At 33.0% G+C, this 27,670-nt stretch overlaps 2 protein-coding genes across 2 annotated transcripts in view; both read left to right on the forward strand.

Moving 5' to 3' along the window:
- LOC140040691 (uncharacterized) overlaps positions 1-3,445 on the forward strand; it is a 28,027-nt gene extending 24,582 nt beyond the window's left edge. Inside the window, exons 40-42 of the mRNA XM_072086814.1 lie at positions 357-619; positions 1,395-1,464; positions 1,759-3,445. Of these exons, the coding sequence (XP_071942915.1) occupies positions 357-619; positions 1,395-1,464; positions 1,759-2,341 (916 nt within the window). The 3' untranslated portion in view covers positions 2,342-3,445. The remainder of the gene's footprint in view (positions 1-356; positions 620-1,394; positions 1,465-1,758) is intronic.
- Positions 3,446-21,414: 17,969 nt separating this feature from the next.
- Positions 21,415-25,802, forward strand: LOC140054943 (sushi, von Willebrand factor type A, EGF and pentraxin domain-containing protein 1-like). The gene is made up of 4 exons (XM_072100086.1): positions 21,415-21,503; positions 22,175-22,429; positions 23,296-23,553; positions 25,221-25,802. Exons 1-4 carry the CDS (start codon positions 21,446-21,448, stop codon positions 25,562-25,564), a joined length of 915 nt encoding a protein of 304 aa, XP_071956187.1. The 5' UTR covers positions 21,415-21,445; the 3' UTR covers positions 25,565-25,802.
- Positions 25,803-27,670: the final 1,868 nt, after the last annotated feature.

The raw sequence follows: 27,670 nt of genomic DNA on the forward strand, positions 1-27,670 counted from the left end.
ACAAGTTTACTGCAAACATTTATTGCTGCAATACAAATTTACTTATAACAATACAGTATAAACAGTATAGCATTTCTTTTATTAAGAATAAATTGTGTATTCCAAAAATCAGAATTTTGATGATTTGTATTATTAATTAATTATGAAAAAAATGATGCATTGTTTTGTTTCAAAACAACTGAAATTCCAAAGCTCTAATAATGAATTGACCGAGTTCTATCATCTACAGAGTCTTGTAACAAGTCTTTTGATTTTTTTTGTCAAAAGGAAAATCCTGAAATCTATTAAGCATCAACCTACAACTCTACTCTCCAAATGCTTAATTCAATTTTGTGATGTTCCTTTTAAATTTCCAGGAAGCTACGAAGGAGTAAACCACAGCAGATCTTATGCCACTTATGTGTATCATTACTCTTCTTGTATTTTATCTTTCTTTTTGGAATTGACAAAACAAAAAAAGAGAGCACTTGTACGGCCATCGCTGGACTGATTCACTATTTTTTGCTCACATCTATCTTTTGGATGTCTGTGCAGGCAATTAATATGTATTATTCATTTGTTAAAGTTTATAACACACATGTTTCTAGATTTTTTGTGAAAGCCTGTCTTTTTGCTTGGGGTAAGTAGCTCATCACCCTTACTGTGTTATTAACTTACTAATGCCACATTTATTAATGTACACACACATTATAAGCATGCTTAAAGATCAATTACATACTTCTTATTTTCTTTCAGATATATTATAATACAGTGATTTAAAATTTACACGACAAAGAAACACACATGTTTCTTAAAATGTTCAAACAAAATGCTATGAACAATATTAAAGTAGTTAGGTAGTTCAACCTTATGTTAACATATTTTGTGACTACCAAAACAATGAACATTAAACGTTCAATAAACGTTGGTGGATAATTTATGGTATACTGTAGCATGAAATAAAATCTGGAAGTCAATGTATACATCAAAAACATACATAATGTTTAATGCCTAATACAAAGTTATGAAATTATTAGATCAATAATTATTTTAACGTATAATGATATAGAAATGCTTTACTCTTGCACCTTTTATTTAAATTCTAGGGAAAATTAGTTTAGGCAATGCTTCATCTGTTACATTTTGAAACCATCATTATACCAATATTTAATCATTGGGCCGCATCTTTGTACGCAGTGGGAAATGATAAATATATGCTTTATTTATTACTACTTTAAACCACAGGACATATCAAACCATTAAAATTAATATTCAAAGAAGGGAAAAAGGGGTGAAAAAAAAATTATGAAAAAAATGATGCAAAATTCTCGTAGTAATACAGTTGGTTTTTAATATGTAATGCAGACTGTTTGTTAATTATAGTTTATATAGCTTTTAAAATGTATTGATTACAGGTTTACCATCGGTGATTGTTGCGGTAACTGTTGGTGTTGACGTCGACAATTATGCCAATACAAAGCATTAGTAAGTGACAAGACCATTTAAAAAAGAATCCCTCTTTATTCTTCTTAACTCAAGCTTCTAACTGTGCTTATTCATGCTTTGCATCTCTAGTATTCATTATGATCGAGGCTCATTTGACGGATTTCCTTTACGGTTTTATATTATATATGTTTTCATTGTCTTATATTGTAACTTTATAGTTGCCTCCAAATAAATATTGTTGTTTGTAGGCATATGCAGTACTATATTCTTTAATGTACAGTACTACAATACAGAATAAACCACTTTTATTTATATCCACAATTTTTTTTTCAGTTGCTTTCTTGTTGTAACCCGTATGTATTATAGCGTAGCATTACCTATTGCCATCTTATTACTCTTCAACGTGGTTGTATTTATTATGGTAATGTACAGTCTAAGTAAACTTGGTAACGTTGCAAAACAAGCTCACCGAATTCGGAAAAAAAACAAAGGCATGCATTTACTACAGAATGCTGTGTGTATATCGGTAGTGATGGGAATGACGTGGCTTATTGGATTCTTTGCAATTGGTAGTGCCTCCGAGATGATCCAGATACTCTTTTGTATTTTGAATTCCTTTCAAGGATTTTTTATATTTCTTATGTATTGTTTAAGAAGTAAAGATATTCGTAAATTTTGGGTGGAAAAAACTCGTAATAGATTGAAATCAATGTCGTCAACTTTTAAAGGAACAAAAAACAGCACTCTGTATTCCAGTGGACGTAAAAGTAATTCAACGGGTTTGAACACATCTAAAAAAGTTCCCGAGTTTTCATCGAACCAAACAAGTTCAGATTTTAGAAATTATACAAATAGCAACCAGGTATCCTTTGCCAAATCTTCAAATGTTTCTAATGACTTAAGTTATCGGAGATAACAATTCAACACATGGTTACAAAAAACCTGTTTTCACCGCTTCCTTTCCTTCAGATACCTTATAACTGCAATTTTACTCCTTTTAAAGTATTGTTAATGTTTTTATAAAGCCGTTTTTATTTTAATAGCCTCCATTCTTTCTCCGTAATAATTTTAATGATATTTATAATTGAAAATTCCTCATTTTCTTCCTCAAATATTCCTCATTAATTATAATAGATAATAATCAATGTGTTTAGCTTTTCTAAAAAATATAATGAACATTTGTATAATATGTGCACTTATTACGTTATTATTACTATTGTAATGTATTATGATATAAATATATAAACATTATCTTCCAATATATAATATTTTAGTTAAATTATATATTGGTATCATTATTATGTCTTATTTTAATAGTGCTTTTGCGCTTCACATTATTACTCGGAATTACATAATGTATATTGACATGCTCCTAAGTATAATTATATATCTGTATATACAATTACTATAAAACGATATTTTACCAAAAATGTTACATTATTCAGATTTGATAATTATTATATTTTACTAACATTTTATTAATAACTTATTATTCTGTATTACATATACGCTGTTTTTGATAATCAATTTTAATTAGAATTATAGAATGCTGTTTCACCCGATAACACACCTCCTAAAGACCACATGATAACAAAACCTCCTAAAGACATGTTTGTTGATTTTGCTTTTTTAATGAATTGTAAGATATTATGAGATATTAAGACATGGATTAGACAGACATGTAAAAGGAAATACTGTATAACAATGTACTATACAACAATGTACTGTATAGCAATGTACCGTAATAATCTATTTTTGTTCGACACAAAATATATGCTCCAGTTTGATACACTGTAAAAACAGTGTTTAGCTGTTAAACATAAAATACACGTATCAACCCTAAACATGTTTAGCATTGTGTTTAATTTTAAAACACATAAACACATTTCTAAACATTTCATGTGTTTAGATTCTAAACACAGCCGTTTATACAACAATATTTCAATGTGTTTAGCTTTTTTAGAATAGGATATTGCAACGTTAACATTTTTTCTAAACACATTTCTAAGCACGTCCTAAACACCAGTGTTTAAGTTGTATACGCCTCTTGTGTTTAATATTTGTTCGTGCTTAGTATATATTATGTTTAGAAAAATTAACGTTTGAATCTTAAACATGATTGTGTTTAATAAAACAAACTTACATGTTTAATATTTGTTTGTGCTTATTAAAATTGGTGTTTAGAAATGAAAGTGTTTCTTTAAATTATGTTTAGAGAATTTACGTTTCAAATCTAAACACCACTGTGTTTAATAACACACTTATTGTGTTTAATATTTGTTTGTGCTTACTAAAATTGGTGTTTAGAAGTGAAAGTGTTTGTTTAAATTATGTTTAGAGAATTTACGTTTCAAATCTAAACACTACTGTGTTTAATAACACACTTATTGTGTTTAATATTAATTGTTTGTGCTTACTAAAATTGGTGTTTAGAAGTGAAAGTGTTTGTTTAAATTATGTTTAGAGAATTTACGTTTCAAATCTAAACACCACTGTGTTTAATAACACACTTATTGTGTTTAATTTTGTTTGTGCTTACTAAAATTTGTGTTTAGAAGTGGGAGCGTTTGTTTAAATTATTCTTAGAGAATTTACGTTTAAAATCTGAACACCACTGTGTTTCATAACATTACTTATTGTATTTAATATTTTTATTATGCTGGCATGCATTTGGAAATGTGTATTGGATTGAATAGATCCATTTAGTTTGGTAAATTGTTTGTTGGATTGATAAGTTCTGCTATTTCGATTTACGGTACCAACATGTTGTTTTGGAAAGTTAATAGATCCATTTAGATACGTTTTATTATATTATAATTTGATTAATAGAGTAAATTGATGCATCGGTTTCGACCAAAATACACCACATTTCCCATCCTTTTACCACACGCCGTGCATCACCCCCCCCCCCCCCCCCACCACACACACACACACACTGAAAATGATTGATCATGATGCATCAAAATACAGTTGATACCATTGATTCTCATGGTATTAGACTTGCCCCAAGTCTGTATTGTTTTTTATTTTTATTTATTTGTTTTTATTTCGACCGCGATTTTTGTCTGAAAATACAGACTTGTGAAACACGTATAGAAATCGATTTGCAGACCGCAAACATCAAATAAGAATGACGTAGGTTATCATACCGTATTTGGCTATATGGGGCGGGCGGTATGTAAATATGGATTTCGAATCAACCAATGATCATTTTGTTTCAAAATGAAAAAGATCGAGTACGTACAGTGCTGAATGTACGATCGAGACTGTTGAAATATGAAATCGTGTTGCCAAGTTGTTTTGTTTATTAATTGTTTAGTCCTTAGCCTAGGCCTCCTTCGTAGGTCCTACTCAACTCGCACGTATGACCTGCCAAATAAAACACCAATAAGGTAGGCCTACATACCACCACCGACACACAACAGGATTCACACACAACAGACAGGGCTACACCAGTCCAGGGAGTTGTACACCACTACACAGAACAGGACAGGGTCTGGGTGGGAATTAAATCAAATTATCTCCGCGTAATAATGATCCATTCAATGTTTGATTTGCGGAGAAGCAAGACGAGTTTTCTTGGGAAAAATCCCATCAAATGTTTACCAGACTACTACTAGGCATACGGTATAAAATCATTTCTAGCCTTCAGAAACTTTCATTAATGTACCCAAGTACACATTGTCTAAACGTAACATAGCACATGCGTACCTTCTTAGTTGTTGAGTCTTTGAAATTCTGAAACATGAATATTAAAACAGTGTACGAGTGAGTAGCCAATCGCATGCAGCTGAAACTAGTCAACCGGATAATCTATGCACCAAGAATTCTTGGTGTCAAACCACGTGACTTTTGCGTGTTTCCCCAGACGGAGTATCCAAACTCAAGTAATACACGTATGAAACGCCATATGTGCAAAAATATTTATATTTTTACTAATATTAAGAAAAAACTCCGTCTGGAGCCCAGACTATCATGGTATATGATGATTTTGGCATGACCAATTTACAATTAAAAATATTAATTATTTACATAAACACATATTTCATAACTAATATAAACACTTTATGGCATTAAGATTATAATTTACGCTATAAATGTTTATAAAATAATAAAATACTGTCTATATATACATACAATAGCAACACCCCAAGGAACGACTGATTATGATTGATGAGGAGAAAAACCCGCGAATCTAGTGCGCGCCCTTTTAGCAGAAGCCGTTGAGTTGGATGGGAGTGGTGTCGGGAAGGTGAAACAAAAACCTTTCTAATTCTTAGCTTTACGTTGATTGAAGTAATCATATATTGCAGGTAAGTTATTTCACATTGTTTGTATTGGTAATATGTATATAGTGATTATATTAAATTTGCCTTTTAGAATAATAGAGTTGCTTGCCGATGTCTTGTATAGCCGGCCTAGTTTTGGCCAACGGTCGACAACAGCAGCAACGAGAGTATACGGTAGGTGAAAAGCAAAGAAATCGGCAAACCTAGAAATCGCCCATCCCACTATCGATAATACAATCTTTCTTAGTTTTAATACAGTTAATAATAGTCGAGAGGAAAAATTGAAAACAGCACTATGGTCATGTTACTTGAGTTGTCAAAACAATATATCCTAACCCTGTAGATTATTTGATAAAAATCATAGAAAGTACTAAGTAGGAAACGGGGTAGGAAACCTTTCCATTTCTTCCCTGAGTGAATATTAGGAACTGGACTCAAAAAGTATTTACTTATTTTTCTAGACTAGGCCATAGCTCCTTCATAGGCTATGATCATGTTAATGTCATTTAATGTATTACTGTTATAATTTTATAGGAAAAAAGAAAGGAAATTAAATATTTTCATTTAGAATGAGGACAAGAATTAGGAGAGAGAAATCACTCAAGCATTACTATCCTCAATTTGCTAGAGTAAGCTGAATTCTTTGAGAATGAATCAGCTGAATGATTGATCACTAAAAGGTCAAGGGTTGTTGCCACAAAATATCTAGTGTATAGTATTGTGTAAAAATAGATTGCAAATATACTGTATTTGTGAGGTAGGCCTATGGGCCTGTTTCTGCTGCATAAAAAATAACCGATTAAAATCGGTGTGAATAAATTAACTCCATTTTCTTGGCAGCAGAAACAGGACACATTTGTGGTAACCGGTTAAAAGGCAGCGCAAAATAACCGGTTAAAAACACCAATTTAAATTGGTGTTAGAACGCCGTTTAACCGGTTATCGCTGAGCAATTCTTAGCTGCAACACGAAATAACGGTTATTTGATTGACAGTTGTGACCCCGGGTCAGATACCGTCGCATACGATGTGTGTTTTCCTCGTGGTTTTGACAGTCGAACGAAGAAGTGAACATGTATGTGGATGAATGAAATCACAAGATATGTTATTCAGTTGAGAGAAAGTACGGGGAAGGATGGCAGGCAATAGAAAAGAATCACAGATAATAAATAAGAGCATTTTTGCGAAAGTAAAAGAGGAGTTTGGGGTGGAGTTCCGGGGACTACCCAAGCTAAGCAATTTGAGGCGTTAGTACACGCTCGCGAAGGGTATGGATGGTCCTATATAAACACCAAAACGGAAACAAAAGGAACTCACACACTTAAAACTAAAGGTGCAATAAAAGGTGCAAACCTATAAAAGGGTGCTAATTTGCGCCTTTTTCTCATAAAATGGTGCAGAGTTCATAAAAGGTTTATTTTTGCACCTTTTATATCGAAAAATGCAGACAAGTATAAAAAGGTGCAGAACTGCACCGCAAAGGCCCAAGTAGGCCATGGTGACTGTGTGACAAATAAGACCTATTAGATTAATGAACGCTTCTTGATATGTTTAACTTAGGGCTTCTAAAAGCTTAAAAGGTGATGATAAGGACAATTTTTTTAGAATGACATTATTGTGGTAAGTTAAAACAAAAATAAGAAAGATTAATAATAATATAGATAGGTTTGTGGGGACAGCTATCGGAATTCGAACAAATCTTTTTTTTACGGAACATTAGAAAGTCGCTGGCTTGTAACTGAAAATTAAAGTTTAATACCTTTAACATGATAAATTCAAAGGTTCAACTGGGCACCCTATAAGGTTTAACATCAGTTAAAAGGTGCATAATAGCACCTTTTTGTACAATTTTTGTACAATTTTCGTACCGTATGCGCACGCAAGATGTCTGTAAACAATTGTTAAAATATTGAATTTCAGAGGTTATTTACTCTGGTTTGCTTAAGTCTAGAATAAGTAAACTTTTCTTTCATATTTAACAATATTATTAGAATATCTAATATCATAATGTAGGCATCTGTTCTAAATTTATTTGAAACAGGAATTGAACAATAATTTTAAGCGCGTGCGGTTGTTAAACATGCAGTTTCAATTGAGTTTGCGCCCAAAAAATCAGGCTATAAAATTAAACTAGGGCCTAGGCTAGGCCTAGCTCCCACACCTCTCCAGTGTAGGATAGCTGTTAAAAGTAAGTAACGAAGCTTTATAGGCATGTAGTTTGGTTGTTTTTATTAGATTAATTATTGTATAGGCCTATAAGCCTAGGCTAGGCCTAAAACTTAAAAATGATAGCTAAATAAATAAATATGGCTAGCTAGAGGCCTCCTACCTAGCCTATCTAGGCGGCCTCTATTAGGCCTAGGCTAGGTTAAGCCTAAAGTAGGCAGTCTAGAGGCCTACTTAGCCTACAGTAGCCTTTCGGGCGGGGGCTAGTCCTAGACCAGGCCTAGCTAGCCTACTTACCTGGGTCTAGCTAGTAGGTTAGGCATAATAGGCTAGCTATGCCTAGGTTACTAGGTAGGCCTAGACCTTAAACTTAATTAAAAGCAGTCCTAGGCCTAGCTAGCCGGCTAGGCCTATAATTAATAATAGGCCTAGCTAGGCAGGCCAGGGGCCTAGTTATTAATATTAGTTATTACAGTAGCTGGGTATTATTAGGTCTAGGCCTATATTAAATTCTTATACACATTATCATTATTTTTAATTATAGTTACAGCCTACATGATGTCATGGAGGGATAAAATAAGTTTAAAACATGAAAGAGCACCTCTGCTCTAATCAGCAGCAAAAAAGATGTTCAGAAAAGGAGAAAGAAATGTGACCACATGTACTCTAATACTCTAGTATATAGGGCCTACTATACTACGAGCTGAGGAAAGGGAGAGGAACATACTTTAAAGTATGTGAAGCATGTGGTCAAGGTAATTTTACTTTAAAAATCAGAACAATGTCAATAATGTATTGTATGATGTTGTCATATTAATGATAATATTAATATAATAGTTTCCCTTCCTATTTCATGCTTTTTAGGAAAGTACATAATCAGGTGAAAATGTTCGGAAAAGGTGAACCAGACATCAAGAACACTGTTTCAGATATATGGGGATACGAAGAGAATACTGCCAAAGATGTCATCATTAGATAATTTTAACAATAGGCCTATTGTTGGTTTGAGAAGAGATGGCCACACTCTATTTAAGGTGCAGAGACTGGTAATTGCCATCCATTAATTCAGCAGTTGAATTGAATAATGTAATGTTTTAAAGTTGAATAAAATTATACAAAGCTTAATCAATATTTTTTGTATTTTAGTGATTTTTATTTGTGCACCTTTTTAACAGAAATTGGAATCTTAGAGGAGCATTATTGAACCTTTTATTAGGGTGTAAAGTTGCACCTTTATTTAGAGGTTGAATTTTGCTCCTTTGGGGAGCTGCTATTGTTGCATTTAGTTTGCACCTTTTAGGGTAGAAAATTACACCTTATATGGTGCAAATGTGAACTCCAAAGGAGCATTATAGCACCCTTTATCAGGGTTCAAAATTGCACCTTCCGTCAAAGGTGCAGTTGTGCACCTTAAAGGGAGCTGCTATTGTTGCATCGGTTTGCACCTTTTTAGGTAGAGATTTGCACCTTTTTTTTTAGTGTGCAGAATGTTGCAAATACCTACCAAACGATAGTAGATAATGGTTAATTAATTATGAAAACCCAAATTTGATAGCAAAAATCATCCGAATTTATGTTATAAACGATGAATTTAGCAACAAAAACTTAATCCAAACGAGCGTATTTATGGCACGCCCTTAGTGCCTTTAATAGGAGAACAATGAACATTCTTACTTTGATCGTTTTACATAATATAATTTTTTAGAAAAACATCACATCAACCGAAAACAAAGGTAATCAGAGCTTTTGATAATATATTAAATATGATTTTATTAAGCATAGAAATGTGTTATTATTTATGTTAGTACATAAATATACGAAATAATGTTCAATACTCATTATTTTATTAAAGGCACTATATGCGTGCGATATTCTATGACTTGGATACTCTCGTTTGATTTAAGTTTTTGTGGCTAAACTCATCGTTTTTAACATAAATTCGGACAATTTTTGCTATAAAAGTTGGGTTTTCATAATTAATTAACAATTATCTACTCTCGTTTGGTAAGTATTGCAACATTCTGAGTCTCGTTTTTGTTTCCGTTTTGGTGTTTTGTAGGACCGCGCTCGCGAAAGACAACAGTCGTTCACGTGGGAAGGGCCGTATGTCATCGCCTTTGTTGAGGATAAAAATTATCCTAGTTTAGGCGATCGGGCGCTGCACGACCCTCCCCATCATGTTCTTGAAGGCGCCATGAGAATTAATTTTATTAGCGATGTAAGTAGGCTTTACAAAAAACAAAACTTGTAGACATGGAGACAACATTTTATTTTTTTAACATGTTTGAGTGAGATGTTCGGCGATATAATACACACGTGTGTACTCACGACGTCGATGTAAACAAACAGCCAACTTCTACTTCCGTCTGAGTGTATTGCATTTTGGGTAATGATGACGTTTTGCTCGACGACCACCCATAGATTTAACCGGTTATTTCGGAGCACAAATTGAGCAGAAACGCGGTCTTGTTATTGTTATCTATTTTTAATCTATTTTAAAATAACCGGTTAAATTGCGTTATGCAGCAGAAACAGACCCTATATGTTTATATTGGTTCTTTTTTTTCAGCATGGATTTAATAGATGATAACAGTTCAGCAGTTCTGCTGAAGAAATCAAAACTTGTTTGATTGAGTGTGCGGGAATCCCAATCTAGTTTTATTTTTAGATATTCACTAAGCTATTATATTTTGCTCTTTTATTCTTTATTTTAAAAAAAAATGGAATGTTATAATTGTTTTAACATAGTCTGGTAAATTTCTTGTATATTTTTCAGAATCTGACCACATATTATAATGGTAATAGGCCTAACCTATATTTAAAAAAAATTAAATAATGCATTGGAAAACAATTATTGTTGTTATATTATTATAGGCCTATAGTAAAACTAACACTTAAAACAAATAGACTATTGTTATTATCTATTATTGTTTCAATATGTCTTTTTAAAATAAAAAATAAATAATGTATGTTTATTTAAAAACAACAAAATTATACAATTAATAAAACATCAATAATAACAGTACACTCCAAATAAAAAGACCATTGTCTCAATGAAGTTCTACCTAGTCAGCCTCATGAGGTCTTAGGGCAACTGAAGGCTTCTAGTGGAGTGTAGTTGTTTCAATATGTCTTTTAAAATACTACAAATTAATAATGTATGTTTATTTAAAAACAACAAAATTATACAATTAATAAAAGATCAATAATAACAGTACACTCTAAATAAATAGACTATTGTCTCAATGAAGTTCTACCTAGTCAGCCTCATGAGGTCTTAAGGCAACTGCATGCTTCTAGTGGAGTGTAGTTGTTTCAATATGTCTTTTAAAATACTACAAATTAATAATGTATGTTTATTTAAAAACAACAAAATTATACAATTAATAAAAGATCAATAATAACAGTACACTCTAAATAAATAGACTATTGTCTCAATGAAGTTCTACCTAGTCAGCCTCATGAGGTCTTAAGGCAACTGCATGCTTCTAGTGGAGTGTAGTTGTTTCAATATGTCTTTTAAAATACTACAAATTAATAATGTATGTTTATTTAAAAACAACAAAATTATACAATTAATAAAAGATCAATAATAACAGTACACTCTAAATAAATAGACTTGTCTCAATGAAGTTCTACCTAGTCAGCCTCATGAGGTCTTAAGGCAACTGCATGCTTCTAGTGGAGTGTAGTTGTTTCAATATGTCTTTTAAAATACTACAAATTAATAATGTATGTTTATTTAAAAACAACAAAATTATACAATTATTAAAATATCAATAATAACAGTACACTCCAAATAAAAAGACTATTGTCTCAATGAAGTTCTAACTAGTCAGCCTCATTAGGTCTTAGGGCAACTGAAGGCTTCTAGTGGAGTGTAGTTGTTTCAATATGTCTTTTTAAAATAAAAAATAAATAATGTATGTTTATTTAAAAACAACAAAATTATACAATTAATAAAACATCAATAATAACAGTACACTCCAAATAAATAGACTATTGTCTCAATGAAGTTCTAACTAGTCAGCCTCATGAGGTCTTAGGGCAACTGAAGGCTTTTAGTGGAGTGTAGTTGTTTCAATATGTCTTTTTAAAATAAAAAATAAATAATGTATGTTTATTTAAAAACAACAAAATTATACAATTAATAAAACATCAATAATAACAGTACACTCCAAATAAATAGACTATTGTCTCAATGAAGTTCTAACTAGTCAGCCTCATGAGGTCTTATGGCAACTGAAGGCTTCTAGTGGAGTGTAGTTGTTTCAATATGTCTTTTTAAAATAAATAATGTATGTTTATTTAAAAACAACAAAATTATACAATTATTAAAATATCAATGATAACAGTACACTCTTATAAATAGACGATTGTCTCAATGAAGTTCTAACTAGTCAGCCTCATGAGGTCTTAGGGCAACTGCAGGCTTCTAGTGGAGTGTAGTTGTTTCAATATGTCTTTAAATTTAAAAATAAATAATGTATATTTATTTAAAAACAACAAAATTATACAATTATTAAAATATCAATAAAAACAGTACACTCTAAATAAATAGACTATTGTCTCAATGAAGTTCTAACTAGTCAGCCTCATGAGGTCTTAGGGCAACTGCGGGCTTTTAGTGGAGTGTAGTTGTTTCAATATGTCTTAAAATTTAAAATAAACAATGCTTCATTTAAAATCAACAAAAGTATACAATTATTAAAAGATCAATAATAACAGTACACTCCAAATAAATAGACTATTGTCTCAATGAAGTTCTACCTAGTCAGCCTCATGAGGTCTTATGGCAACTGAAGGCTTCTAGTGGAGTGTAGTTGTTTCAATATGTCTTTAAATTTAAAAATAAATAATGTATGTTTATTTAAAAACAACAAAATTATAAAATTATTGAAATATCAATAATAACAGTACACTCTAAATAAATAGACTATTGTCTCAATGAAGTTCTAACTAGACAGCCTCATGAGGTCTTAGGGCAACTGAAGGCTTCTAGTGGAGTGTAGTTGTTTCAATATGTCTTTAAATTTAAAAATAAATAATGTATGTTTATTTAAAAACAACAAAATTATACAATTATTAAAATATCAATAATAACAGTACACTCTAAATAAATAGACTATTGTCTCAATGAAGTTCTAACTAGTCAGCCTCATGAGGTCTTAGGGCAACTGCATGCTTCTAGTGGAGTGTAGTTGTTTCAATATGTCTTTAAATTAAAAAATAAATAATGTATGTTTTTTTAAAAACAACAAAATTATAAAATTATTAAAATATCAATAATAACAGTACACTCTAAATAAATAGACTATTGTCTCAATGAAGTTCTAACTAGTCAGCCTCATGAGGTCTTAGGGCAACTGCAGGCTTTTAGTGGAGTGTGGTTGTTTCAATATTATGTCTTTTTAAAATAAAAAATAAATAATGTATGTTTATTTAAAGAATTATTAAAATATCAATAATAACAGTACACTCCAAATAAATAGACTATTTTCTTAATGAAGTTCTAACTAGACAGCCTCATGAGGTCTTAGGGTAACTGCAGGCTTCTAGTGGAGTGTAGTTGTTTCAATATGTCTTTTTAAAATAAAAAATAAATAATGTATGTTTATTTAAAAACAACAAATTTATACAATTATTAAAATATCAATAATAACAGCACACTCCAAATAAATAGACTATTGTCTCAATGAAGTTCTAACTAGTCAGCCTCATGAGGTCTTAGGGCAACTGCGGGCTTTTAGTGGAGTGTAGTTGTTTCAATAAATATGTCTTTTTAAAATAAAAATTAGTCAAAAAAAATCATATCAGGGATCTAAATTCAGGGATTCGTATACAGTAACTGTTTCATGTCAATAAACCTTGGAACAAGGCCTACCTCAATGGAAATAAGACTACAATGGTTATTAAGCTATCGTGACTGATAATGGCATAAACAATTCAATATGCAATTTTATTGTTTCAAAATAATATTTCTTATATTCTTCTTAGACATCTGATATGAATATTGAGCAACCATCTTTCTTTCTCTAGTGGAGAAGGAGAAGATGAACATAATTTGTCCACTTTTAGAACTGAAACTGAATGTCCCCTTCCAATATATTCATCTAGAGTCCGTGTATGGCTTGGTAACCGTATAGAAGATGCTTAGACAAAATTATAGAGGAAACATTAGAACTAAAATTTTTTTTTTATTTTATCCCATTATTTATTGCAGGTAATTGCAGAATTTGAACAATGCTGTTTTGTATACGGTTGTCAATAAATTAATAAACCAGATTATGTTTAATATTCATTACTTTTTCTCTTGCAGGAGGACATTGATCAAGACATAGAACCACCAAGGCAGAATACCACAGGGAAACGGATAGAATCATGCATTCTCTGCAATGACATTTTTTTTTTAAAGTCAAAGGGCAGTTATCTGATGCTATATGTTGATTGGCAATTTATTATGTTTTCGATTACATTATCCGACACAGTATCTCAAATATTAGGTATTTTTCAATACTGGATTTTAAAGGATAAAAAAATACATTATTTCAATTCACAGCTTTCCATAATGTCAACACAATGTTGGAAGCTGTATATTAAACTCAACTGCCTTATTAATTGAATTTATAGTTAATATAATATACAGTTGTATTATCATACAATGTATCTTTCATGTTATTATCAAAAGGTAATATTTCAGTTTATATTGGTAGACATGAATAAATAATTTAAATATTTTGATTAAAATATCATATTCGTCCGTTGTGTTTTTAATTAATGATGTCAATCTGATACGCATAAAGGCCAATAGGAGTTTAAGGTAACAACAAAATAAGTGATTATTGGCTATGAAAAAGTGTTAATGCAGAGCATGAAAACCCAGAGATATAAAGAATACAGTATATTCTTATAAACACCACAGCAAAAAACACCACATTTGTAAGCCCATGTTTGCTAAATATTTCAAGTAAGCATGTATTCTTAATTGTATACCACAGGAAATACATTGCTAAGCTCGTCTATGCTAAACGCAAAACGGTCTAAACACTTGCATTTAAGCACAAATGATATTCCAAACACTTTAGAGTTAAAACACTATACTTTTTCCAAGCACTTCTGTGCTAAACGCAAAACGGGCTAAACACTTGAAAGATAAGCATATTTTTCTTCTAAACACTACATCAAAAACACTACCATTTTCTAAACACAGAACGAGCTAAACACAGAAAAGGCTAAACACTTGAAAGATAAGCATATTTTTCTTCTAAACACTACATCAAAAACACTAAGATTTTCTAAACACAGAACGAGCTAAACACAGAAAAGGCTAAACACTTGAAAGATAAGCATATTTTTCTTCTAAACACCAAAGTTAAAACACAAAACGAAACTAAACACATTAGTGCTAAACACTAAATAAGCCTAAGCACATAGAATGCTAAACATGTTTAGCATTCTATGTGTCTCCAAAGTGACTACAAGAATTGTGTTTAGCATTGTGTTTATAGTTTTTACAGTGTATATTCTAAAATACACCGTACAATCACCTTCCCCTTCATAATACGTCATTAAAATATCTAAAGCAATTTAACTTCGAATTTCAGTGTATGATTTTGTTTTAATTTTAAGAATTGCATACTCGGATCGTTTGCATTTTGTAGTAATCGCGTGAACGTTGTTTTTATGTTGGTTTTTTTAATAATTATTATTCGATTTATGCTGGTACCGTTTCGTACTTTTGTTATTTTTGTAATCGTTTACGTTGCTGTTTTTGTGCTGTTGATATTTCCGATTTTGTTTTGTAGTCATTTTGTACTTGTCTCGTTTGTTACACCTGAAATAAATTTAGCGCCGCGGGTAACTAACCAATCGTTGCATTGTATGTAAATGATCACGTATTAAGCCAGCTACACTGCACGTGAAACATGTCACCGTACATGTACGCAAATTACAGACACGAATCTTCTTTTTTCGTATTGGAAACGAAACATTATAAGAAGTTTACATCTACTGAAGGTGAGAGTTCATGATTTGTTTGTGCAATGATGTGATGTTGCAATCAATCGTAGGGTGATGATTAGGGATACATTACCAGTGTCTAAATCGTACTCGACTTGTTAACCTTGTATCTCCTAAATCGCCTACAACTAATAAACCAGTTCAGCGGTGAGCGAATTAAGCGAGTGGTCTCCATCGTCAAACCGGGAAGGGTTCGAGGTCCACTCGCTTGCTTCATGGTTCTGGTAGTAAAGTTTTCTCGGACAAGGACTAAACTATAGGTCTCTATTTGCACGCACAATGTTCGCTGCACAAAATAACATAGTACATTTTTCAAAACGAGTATTTAACTAGCTACTGTAGTGCTAGTCTACATGCAGCCACTGTCGTGGACAGAGGCAATGATGTCATAAGGACAGCATAAATAAAGAAAAACACACCCTAAGGCTATATAGAGTTTGCTTTGGTGGAGTAATAGAAAAACTTTAAATTGGAAGAAAATTGATAATTTAAATTGATAATAATAAATAAGAAAGCTCTTCCTGGTCTTCATTAAATAAAGAATAAATTGTATCATTATCTAAATGCAAACAATCAATTATGTGTATAAATACATAATTGCTCCCCTTTGATTATTATAATGTTGTAAGTAACCAAACATTTTAGAAAATGGATGTGTTAGAATCACAGAAATTAAGATATGATTCAAATTAAATAGCAATCGGGTAAAAACTAAACTGGATCTATTTCAACACAAAATTACTTTGGCAGGTCTACTGATATTCTTCAGGTTTGAAGAAAATACTGACTAAAAACAGATTTGTGGAATAAATTTAATGTTTTTTTATTACGTCGTAATTGTACTGCATACGGCAGACACAGTAAACTTTTAAATTATCTTATTGGAGAAATGGTAACAAAATATCAAACAGAATGTGCAAAGGTATAAAACTACATAATAATGTTCAGACATCAATATCTCAATCATTTGAGGTACTGTATAGTGAACTATGAACCACGATGAAAGCTACTTTAAAAACAAACAATTCTCGGTACAGTATCTAGATTTCTCCAGTATTATAGAAGGTTTTTTGTAATACAACATCACATTTGTTTTATATGTGTCTCCTAGTATCCTACCATGACCTTACCATTTTCATGACACTGAGCATCGAGTATTTAAAAAAGGCATTTGGTAGAATACGTACCTATCGACCTAGACTTGCCCCAAGTCTGTATTTATTGTCTTTTTTTTATTTATTTGTTTTTATTTCGACCGCGATTTTTGTCTGAAAATACAGACTTGTGAAACACGTATAGAAATCGATTTGAATCCGATAAGAATGACGTAGGTTATCATACCGTATTTGGCTATATGGGGCGGGCGGTATGTAAATATGGATTTCGAATCAACCAATGATCATTTTGTTTCAAAATGAAAAAGATCGAGTACGTACGTACAGTGTGCTGAATGTACGATCGAGACTGAACAACTGTTGAAATATAAAATCGTGTTGCCAAGTTGTTTTGTTTATTAATTGTTCTGGCCTAGGCCTCCTTCGTAGGCGGGTTCGTAGGGCTACTCAACTCGTACTATGACCTTCCAAATAAAACGCCGACCGGCACACAACAGGGCTACACCACCACACAGGACAGGACAGGGTCTGGGTGGGAATTAAATAAAATTTTCTCCGCATAATAAATGATCCATTCAATGTTTGATTTGGCGGAGAAGCTAGCCTATCATATCACAACGAGTTTTCATGTTCTTGGGAAAAATCTCATCAAATGTTTACCAGACTACTAGGCATATAAAATCATTTTTAGCCTTCAGAAACTTTCATCAATGTACCCAAGTACACATTGTCTAAACGTAACATAGCGCATGCGCATCGTCTTAGACGTTGAGTCTTTGAAATTCTGAAATATGAATATTAAAACGACGTACGAGTGAGTAGCCAATGGCATGCGGCTGAAACTAGTCAACTGGATAATTTATGCACCAAGAATTCTTGGTGTCAAACCACGTGACTTATGCGTGTTTCCCCAGACGGAGTATCCAAACTCAAGTAATACACGTATGAAACGCCATATGTGCAAAAATATTTATATTTTTACAAAACTCCGTCTGGAGCCCAGACTACTATCGACCTTGTATTTTCTATTTTATGAAGTTTTCTACAGAATATTCAAAAGAAACTCATTCTAGTGTTACGTGTGACGAGAGTCAGGTGTCACATGCAAATGAATCCAGTCGCGCGCCGGTGGTCAAATAGACCAGGGGTGGCGCCAGGATCTTCCCGACGCGGGGCTACATTCCTCGACGAGGGGGCTATGCGAGCGAAGCGAGCATCACGAGGCTGGGGGCCAGGGGGCCGCCAAGGGCCCCCGGTGGGGGTCCAGGGGGCTTCGCCCCCGGAAGCAACGCGTTCTAGCGTCATTTGAGGTCATTTTAATCAGATTTAGGGTAGCCATTTTTTCCATTTTTTATAATGCATAAATAAAATACTGCGTGCAAAAAAACGATGCGCGATGACTGTTTCATTCAATCCATATTTTTCAATTTAAAAAATAAAAGTTCAAAGAAAATTTAGAAAAATAGAGTTGGAGGTCCCGGAAATTGGACTTATTATACTTCAAAACATGAAACAAAATATATAAGTCCCTATCATGGTTGTGACTGAGCTAAGAAATGTTCGAAAAATAGAGATGTTAGGTCCCGGAAAATGCACTTCTTGTACTTCGAAATATGACCAGCTTTATTGTTGGGGCTGAGCTAAGAAAATGTTTAAAACTAGAGCAGCAGTTCTTCAAAAAATTGCATTTTATACTTTGGAAACATCAGGCCTAGAGGCTTAAAAAACGCAAGCGTAGACATTTTTCAGTCGGGGAAATAAGTTTATTCCTCCCAAGTGTATGCGTGCGTACCATCTGGACTTCCGGGTGGTGAGAAATTCATGACATACAGGACATTGAAAATGTAATAACTTAGCTATAATAAGATGTTGGCTAAGCGAAAATGGCATGTTTTTTTATTTAGTAATGGATGAAAAATTTATTTTAGGTGCCCCACGGTACAGAAGGTTACTTGTAAATTAAACAATTGGTGAACATACGAACAATTAACATAATTTGTTTTTGCTGTAGTGTAGCGTACGTCGACGCAGTACACGACGTAACCGTCAGTAAACTTCGCCTGGAAAATAACTACAGTACACATTTTGGTCGCTGGATGGAACATGATATCACGCGTCTCGACCCAACGTTGAACGATTCGTACAAATAGATACCGCCAGACAAGTGCGAACCTAGCTATTGTTTTCTATAGTAAGTTAGATCGCTGGCAATAATGAATGCATATAAAGTGCTTAATATCACTCTGACGTACTCTCACGGTCAATGAAACGTCGCGCGGTTTTCTAGGCGCTGAAACTAGCTACGAAGTGAACGCGAACGTTTTTTACTGTATATTATATTCCCCGACAAAAAGTACCCGTGTTCCCTTCGGTAACCGTCGGTAAACTTCGCCTGGAAAAAAACTACATTACACATTTTGGTCCCTGGATGGAACTTGATATCACGCGTCTCGACCCAACGTTGAACGATTCGTACAAAGGGATACCGCCAGACAAGTGCGTACCTAGCTAATGTTTAGTAGTAAGTTAGATCGCTGGCAATAAATGAATGCATAAAAGTGCATAATAGCCCTCTGACGTACTCTCACGGTCAATGGAACGTCGTGGTTTTCTAGGCACTGAAGCTATGAAGTGAACGTGAACGTTTTTTACTGTATATTATATTCCCCGGCAAAAAGTACCCGTGTTCCCCGACGGGGGGGCTAGGCTCCCCGACGAGGGGGCTAGAGCCCCCGTAGCCCCCCCGCTGGCGCCACCACTGAAGTGGACGAATCAGAATGGAGCGTTGTGGTGCGCGGTATTTTGGAAAGCTGTGTTGGGTGTGTGATACAAAGAAGGGACTGACTCACGAGACGGGACAGGTCGGAGACGCTGGCAGTGAACTGTGTTCAAGACGGGAAGCGAGGTAGGATGATAAGAATGGAGAAGTTTGTGATTCAAACCAACCACTCGGTATCATACCTATCTATAGTTGTGTCATGTATTTTGTGCACCGTGAAAGGAAATAAATGGAGCTCGTGCTTCTTGCATAATACTCTGAGTCTCGGTTATTGTTTGTTCCAAACCTCGTTGTTGCTATTTAGGTATTTCGGCCAAAACTGGTCGTAACACTAGAATAAACAAGGAAGTAATAGGTTTATATTTATTTAGTATTTCTTGGTTCATATCTAATAAGTACTATGCGCTTTTTCTTTGTACCTTCACAATTTGCAACCTTCAAAAGAGAAACTTCTTATGTTAAATCAAATTTAGTAAAACCAATTTTGTGTTTATATTATGGTATCACTCACAGAATACTATACTCGTCTTGGCAGTTTTGATAAATTTGCGGTGGTATAGTTCACATTTAAAACATTCAACTTTGCTTATTGTCATGGTAAATTGAAATAGTGGCAGTGTATTGTAGTTTATTACACCGCTACTACTTGTAATATATATTTTCCAACTGCAGTAATATTTTTAAATATTATCGGTACAGTATCTATATATTCCTCCAGTATCATGATCAAGTTTTGATAATACAAAATCACTTTTGTTTCACTTGTGTCTTCTAGAATCATGCCATAACCTATCTCTTAACTTAACCTTACAAGATACAGACAAAACACACACACACTAAAAATAAGTTACTGTATCACTAGGCATATATTTGAGTGTGTGGGGATACAGCACTGAGTATCTAGTATTAAAATCATAGAATGTAACTCCAAGTAACCCTTCCACACAATTGTTGCATGACTTCCTTATACATATCGACTTTCTATTTTATGACGTTTTCTACAGAATATTCAAAAGAAAGTCACAGAATAAACAAGGAACCTACAAGTTCATAAAGCAGTAATAGGTTTATAATTATTTAGTATTTCTCGGTTCAAATAGAATCCTACATTATTCAAAAGTGTTTTGAAAGGCTACGATTCAAAATAATGTACAATGTATTGTAAACTATAATGCATTATTCTTTATTACTCTTTTGAACCTCCTAGTACCTATTTAAACATAAGATCAAGCTAAACGTATATAAAGCACTATTTATACATGTATTTATTAGTTTCTTGTCCAAACAAACAACTAGTTTTATATTTATTTAGTATTTCTTGGTTCAAATAGAATTCTATATATCCAAAAAGTTTTTTGAAAGGCTACGATTCAAAATAAACACGTCACAACTGTCTACGTTCGTCTACAAAAATATAAACACCAATATAAAACCATTTGAGCATCTTAATCCTTTGAACCCCACGGTACTATTTAAACATATCAGATCAAGATAAACGTATATAAAGAACTATTTCTACATTCATTTATTGATACTGTTCCATTCAACTTTGTGTACATTTCACATGTTTACACCATTTTAAAGATATTATTTTGAGTGAAACTTTTTAGTTGTATCAGACGATACCTACCTCGTGTTTACATTTATAGGAAAATGTTACTAACATTTCTGATTTTGATACTTCGAATATCTAATCTTGTCAATTCACAAAGTGAGTATTTTTGTCCAAATTAGCTTTATAACTGACAGTTGTTTCGCAATGGTTTGTATTGATTGATAATTACAAATACTATAAACGTTTTAAGTAGTGTATCGTCACATGCTAATGTACTATTAATAATGTACTAAAATCGAATGTTAATACCATGCTCATAAATATTTTCCACAGATTATTCTGAAAATAAGTTCTAACGCAAAGATTGGCAATGTCAAAGTAATTTATTTTTGTATATCCGCTTATACGTTTAAATTTTACTTTAGCATTTTGTTTTTCCTTCACCAACACATAAATTGACAAGATGATACAATGTTAAAAATGTAATTGTTAGGTCACATATATATTTTACATATTATAATATTATTATTAGGTAGGCCGAATAAAAAATAATTCGTCTTTGCGTATTCTAGGATATATACGATTTATGATCCTCGCAGCGGTAGTTATGTGATGCAATTTCAACCAATCACGTTCACGTATTTACATAGGCTATGTAATATATATAATTTATATATTTCATTTATATTTATAATAATGTTGACAATAATTTGTTCTTGAGCTATGGAAAATGTTGTACTCTGTATTATTTTTGCGATATAAAATATGAAATGAATAATTAATTAGTTGTTAGTGAAAAAAAGTTCTTAATTGTATTTTTTTCACAGTCACATTTGATAATTGTCCAGGAGATGAGACAATAAACAACACCGGGGCATTTCCATATGCATACACTATCCCAGTGATTACAGCAACCGTGAATTCAAGTGGTTTAGCTGCAGATGTCCAGATTACATCAACACCTGCATATTTTCCAGGTATTGTTGTAAACTTTGGAGTAAATTACGTTATTATTCTTCAATATACAGCGTTTGCCAATGGTGAAACGGGCGTTATATGTGAATTTTCTGTAACATTTCTCGGTAAGTATCTCATAATGTTTGTCATATGCAGCAATGTCAATAAATAATAATAATAATATAATAAATCACCATCAACAAAATTATAATAGTCTTTGTCAGCAAATGATTGTGATAATTAGAAATAAGTATCATTTGTCATATGAGTATTTAGTAAATTATTTTTTCTAACAGTAACTTATTAATTTATCCTATACCATTTTAAGTAAAATAATTCTAATATCCTAAATTAAAAGAGTTCAGTTCAGTTCAATAACGTTTATTCCATAATGGTAAACATTATAACAGTAAAACAATATATAATACAAATCGTCCAATTTAACCCATTTCCCGAACACCGTTCAAGAAAATAAAATCATGTACCTTTAATAATTTCGAACCCTATCTGACTCAATATTTAACAAATTAAAATATTATTGTATATATATAGTGTTTAGATAGTGAGTCGGATAGGGTTCGAAATTCGAAATTATTATAGCAGACTGTTATTATTTTGTTATTGAAGTTTGTCGAGCAGTCGAATGCCCAAATGACATTGCAGTAATGTAAATATGGTACAATTGCAGTGAATTTTCACTCTTATCTTGTAAAATTAAAGAGTTATAAAGGATGAGCAAAGTACATCTAGGGAAAATTGCTTTTGCTATTTGTGTACATATAAAATTATTGTGACTGATTTTTCTAATTTTCTTGAATAAAGAATAAAAACACATGGGAATAGTGTTTTTCTTTGCCTTGTGACTCTAAATCCAAGATGGTCGCACACATCCAAATCGGTTGCCAAATTGATTTAAATGTTATTTTATACTTTAAATCTAATTACATAGATTTAGGCCTATTGATTTATTTAATTCAATATTATTCAAAAGATACTGGTGATCCCTACTACCCAGATTGTCCCACTGAACCTTTAGTGTTTAATACAAGTGACTCTAATACGACTGAGACAACATGGAATGAACCAACACCTACAGATGCATCCTCTGGTATAATATCCGAGTCAGCGCAGACTAACCCAGCTGAAACATCACCGACTAACTTTCCCATAGGAGAGACTAATCTTTCATACACAGCTACTGATGGAAGTGGTAACATTGGATTTTGTATTATAACAGTTCATGTAATTGGTAGGTAAAATTTATTAAGATATTTGTTTTTAAAAGCTAAATTTTTATGTGGCATCATTTGATTTAATTGCGTAATCCTCTTCGGATCCTTGCACACGTCATGTTGTTTTCACCGCGCCAGCGGTCTCTTTGTAGCGCGTTCCGTTCTGATATTAGTAGAGGTAGGCCGGTATGTCGCGGCCGGTATCATCTTTTAGTTGATCTTTCCATCTCTTTGGCGGACGCCCTCTTGGTCTTTTGTTTTTACATCTAGGTGTAAACAGTTGTAAAAGGAACTACTGTAGTTATTCTGACTTACCATCTAGTAAGCGCACACATATCGTTCGAAAAACCAATAATGATGTGTCCGTGTTAGGGTTTGAACATCAGAAATGTATGTAAGTGATAATTATAGGACGTGTACACAAATCACACTCATTCTCAGGCAAAATGTTCATCTTAAGTGTATTTTGTTACAAAAATTGAACAAAAAATGATGTAGAATCTGTCGGTCTAATTATATTAACTACATTCGTTATATCATCACTATTACAACTAGATTTGAACTCGTCACGGTGACGAGTTAGGCTATCGCGCAACCCATCGTAACATGCACATGTTTTTTATTAATTGCACTTTGCACAATTGCACTACAACAATTGTAACGAACAGCTGGAATGGATCAAAATCGTTCAATAAGCGTCAACAGTTGACAGTATCTGAACTGTAAACGGTTTAGTTGACGGTTAGTTTTGATTTTACACCACGCATGTTTATTTTATTGTTATAATATGATGACCTTTTCAAATTAAAAAAAAAGTTCATAAGTCTAAAAAGCAATTGTTTTAGTAATAGAATATTGTAAATTTGAAGAAATATTGATGACGTTTACGCAGTATGCGCTCTATTGAATATGATGAACTGTGTCGAAAGAGACAACATTCCTATATTTTACATTCGTGTGGCCATATGATGACGTCACAATCCCCGAGAGGGAAAAAGTTCTGAATGAATTCATATCTATAACATATCTGCTTAGATATTAAATTTAAAACATCGGGGGTCACCAGCCATTCCGGAAAGCTATAATCGAATCAAAATAGGCATATTTTTGCACAAATTTGCTTAAAATTACAAATTGAAAAAGGCTGTTAGTTTTGAATTATTTATAGTCAATTTAAGAATTTCAGAAAATCGCGCGTAGTTACGCTGCGCAACCATATTTTCATTAAACCAAAACTTGTTGCACAACTACATATATACGTGCATCTGCTGGCCAAGTTACAACATAACTGCTACGCCCTTTTTTAGATCTGCTACGGACAAAAAATGAGCAGAAAAATGACATTTTTGACAATAACAATAGGCTATCGTTCTACAGAGAGCAATAGCGTAATTATTGATAGCGTGATTATTGATAGTCCACATTGTTTCTAATTGCAGAAAGTGATGATAAATCGGGTTTTGATTTTATACTAGTTGTACTTGAATCTTAACTACTGTACAATTTTCCATTACTGGTTTTGAGAAGTACATATGAAGAATCTAGTATTATGTTATTTCTTAACTCATATGGAGGCAACGTGATTTTTAAAAACTTAATACATTTTACAATTCATATTTGCAAAATCTGATTACTTATGATTAATTAGTATTATTGATATACATTGCACTCCTAATTACCATAGATATCGGAGACCCTATTGTGACAGAGTATCCTAATGATACAACAATTGATACAGACTCTGGACAGCCAACAGCTTTATATAACTGGACAGCTCCCGTTGCTACAGACAATTCTGGTACAGTGGTCATCTTTTACAAAACTTATGGAGTGACCTTTAGCAGTCCATCTTACAACTTTCCCATTGGAGCTAGTGGGGTAACAGTCAATGTGACAGACCTATCTGGAAACAGCGTTTCAGGGACGTTCACCGTCACTGTTAAAGGTATAAAACAACTTAGTATTTCTACTGCACAAACAAAAAATAAGAGATTGTTATTAATATTACCTATTCCTACCTTTTCCTAAATAATTGATCAGTTCACTTGAATTATATTTTGTAACAACAATCTTCTTTTTTTTTTGGCGTAAATAAACAAATTATCTGGAACTAAAACAAATAATCCAAATGCTCAATTAACCATGGAATACCCGATTCTGCTACTGTCAATAGGTATGTATCTGTATAACTATCAGCGTATGCTGTCTGCATAATGGTGTACTTTTAACGTACATATATTATAGAGGGCACTATATAGAGTAAATACAAACATGTACAGCGTTTGCCAACCGAAATGTTTGGTTAGTGGCAAAGGCTTTAACGTTGCACACTGGAGCCCTCGGTTCAAGGTCCACCTTGGGACAGTAGCAGAATCGGCTGGAAGTATAATATAACTGATTTAGTAGGGTCGATTAGCACTTTTTGTGTGCACTTTGTGACAAAAGCACTAAACTTGGCAGAAACATTCGTTAGGAACTAACAATTCTAGAAGGGGTACCCAAAATTTAATTTAATGATATTTAATATATATTCTCACAGATTTCCACATCTTTATCGTTTCAAATTAATTAATTAAATTTCAGTATATCACCGGGCGGGTTAGAATTAATGTTCTTTGCCTGCTATATATATATATATATATAAATAAATGTTCGGTTCAATGTAACCGTCTAGAAAGTGCTCAATACGGTAAAGTAGAGCTAAAATATACGTTAAGTCTGGAAAAGAAGTAAAAACTACAGTTTGGTCTCTACAGGCTTGTTTCGTGAGTCGTGCAACTCACTCATCAGGAGACTATAATGAGAAGAATCAATTACAACGCTGCTTATAAGCACATTTACTTGTAGAATTAGCATTTACAGGTGATATGTTTTGGAATGTCAGCTGTTATGTAACAATGCTTTCTTTCTGTGCCGGCAGGCGGACACAAGTTCGTTACGTTTGTTTAATGTCGATAATTCAGGGTGGCGGATGATAAATAATTTCTCTTTGAGGCAGAGATTGCATTTTTTGTTTGCGCTACTATATGCTTTAGTAGATGTCAAGATGCGCCATGAGATTGTATAGTCTGTGTTATTGTCCTTGAGTGTCCAAATATGTTTACTGAGTTCAGTTGAGTTTCTAGAACGTGAATTACGGAATGATGAGGTGTGATTTCTGTATCGTGTTTTAAAATCATTTTCAGTAAGTCCGATATAAGTTTCCGAGGTGGATTTGTCTTTGCGTGTAACTGTGGCTTGGTATATTACAGATGATTGTAAGCAATTTCCGTTTAGCGGGCATGTGTTTTTCTGTCGGCAGTTGCATGTTTTGTTTTCTTGCGTGTTTTCCACGGATGTTGTTTCGGGCTGGTTGAGTATTCTCTTGTTGTGACTGTCTATTATCTGTTTCATATTGTTCATACAACTGTAGCTAATCTTGATAGTTTCTCGTACGAGCCGGTAACCCAGACAAGACAAAAAAAAACAGACAACGAAAAGACATTCTGTGGTACAACCCACCGTTCAGCAAAAACGTCAGCACAAACATTGGACAGAAATTCCTATCCCTAGTAGACAAACATTTTCCAAAAGATAACAAACTAAGAAAAATCTTACCACTAGACCACAGAGCCATGTATGGTATTATCACAGATTTTCACCCACCAGATACATTCTCTCATACAACAGGTTGGTATGATGCTCGCCCTGTAAGCGAGAGGTTGCAGGTTCGAATCCAGCCAGAGACATTTTTTCATACAACTAAAAAATACGGAACTTTCGCCAATGAGCTATGCTCGACGCGATTATGAGATCATGTTCCAAATATGAGCACTGTTTCTATAATTTACAGTATGATTTATATATAATTTACACAGTGCTACGCAACATCATTGATTTACATATACACAATATTATTTAAAAAAACCGTTGCGAATTAAAGTTGGAATTTATTCTGACTTGTTAAGCCTCCACTGATTGTGAGGGCGTTTGTTGTATGAGAGAATGTATCTGGTGGGTGAAAATCTGTGATAATACCATACATGGCTCTGTGGTCTAGTGGTATGATACTCGCCCTGTAAGCGAGAGGTTGCAGGTTCGAATCCAGCCAGAGACATTTTTTCATACAACTAAAAAATACGGAACTTTCACCAA

The sequence above is a fragment of the Antedon mediterranea genome, chromosome 1, assembly GCF_964355755.1.
Source record: "Antedon mediterranea chromosome 1, ecAntMedi1.1, whole genome shotgun sequence".
In the NCBI taxonomy this organism is placed as follows: domain Eukaryota; kingdom Metazoa; phylum Echinodermata; class Crinoidea; order Comatulida; family Antedonidae; genus Antedon; species Antedon mediterranea.

Coding starts and splice junctions, on each gene's coding strand:
- LOC140054943 (XM_072100086.1), top strand. CDS start 21,446: ATGTTACTAACATTTCTGATTTTGATACTTCGAATATCTAATCTTGTC. Junction 21,504..22,174: donor TAATCTTGTCAATTCACAAA/GTGAGTATTTTT, acceptor TTTTTTTCACAG/TCACATTTGATAATTGTCCA. Junction 22,430..23,295: donor ATTTTCTGTAACATTTCTCG/GTAAGTATCTCA, acceptor ATTATTCAAAAG/ATACTGGTGATCCCTACTAC.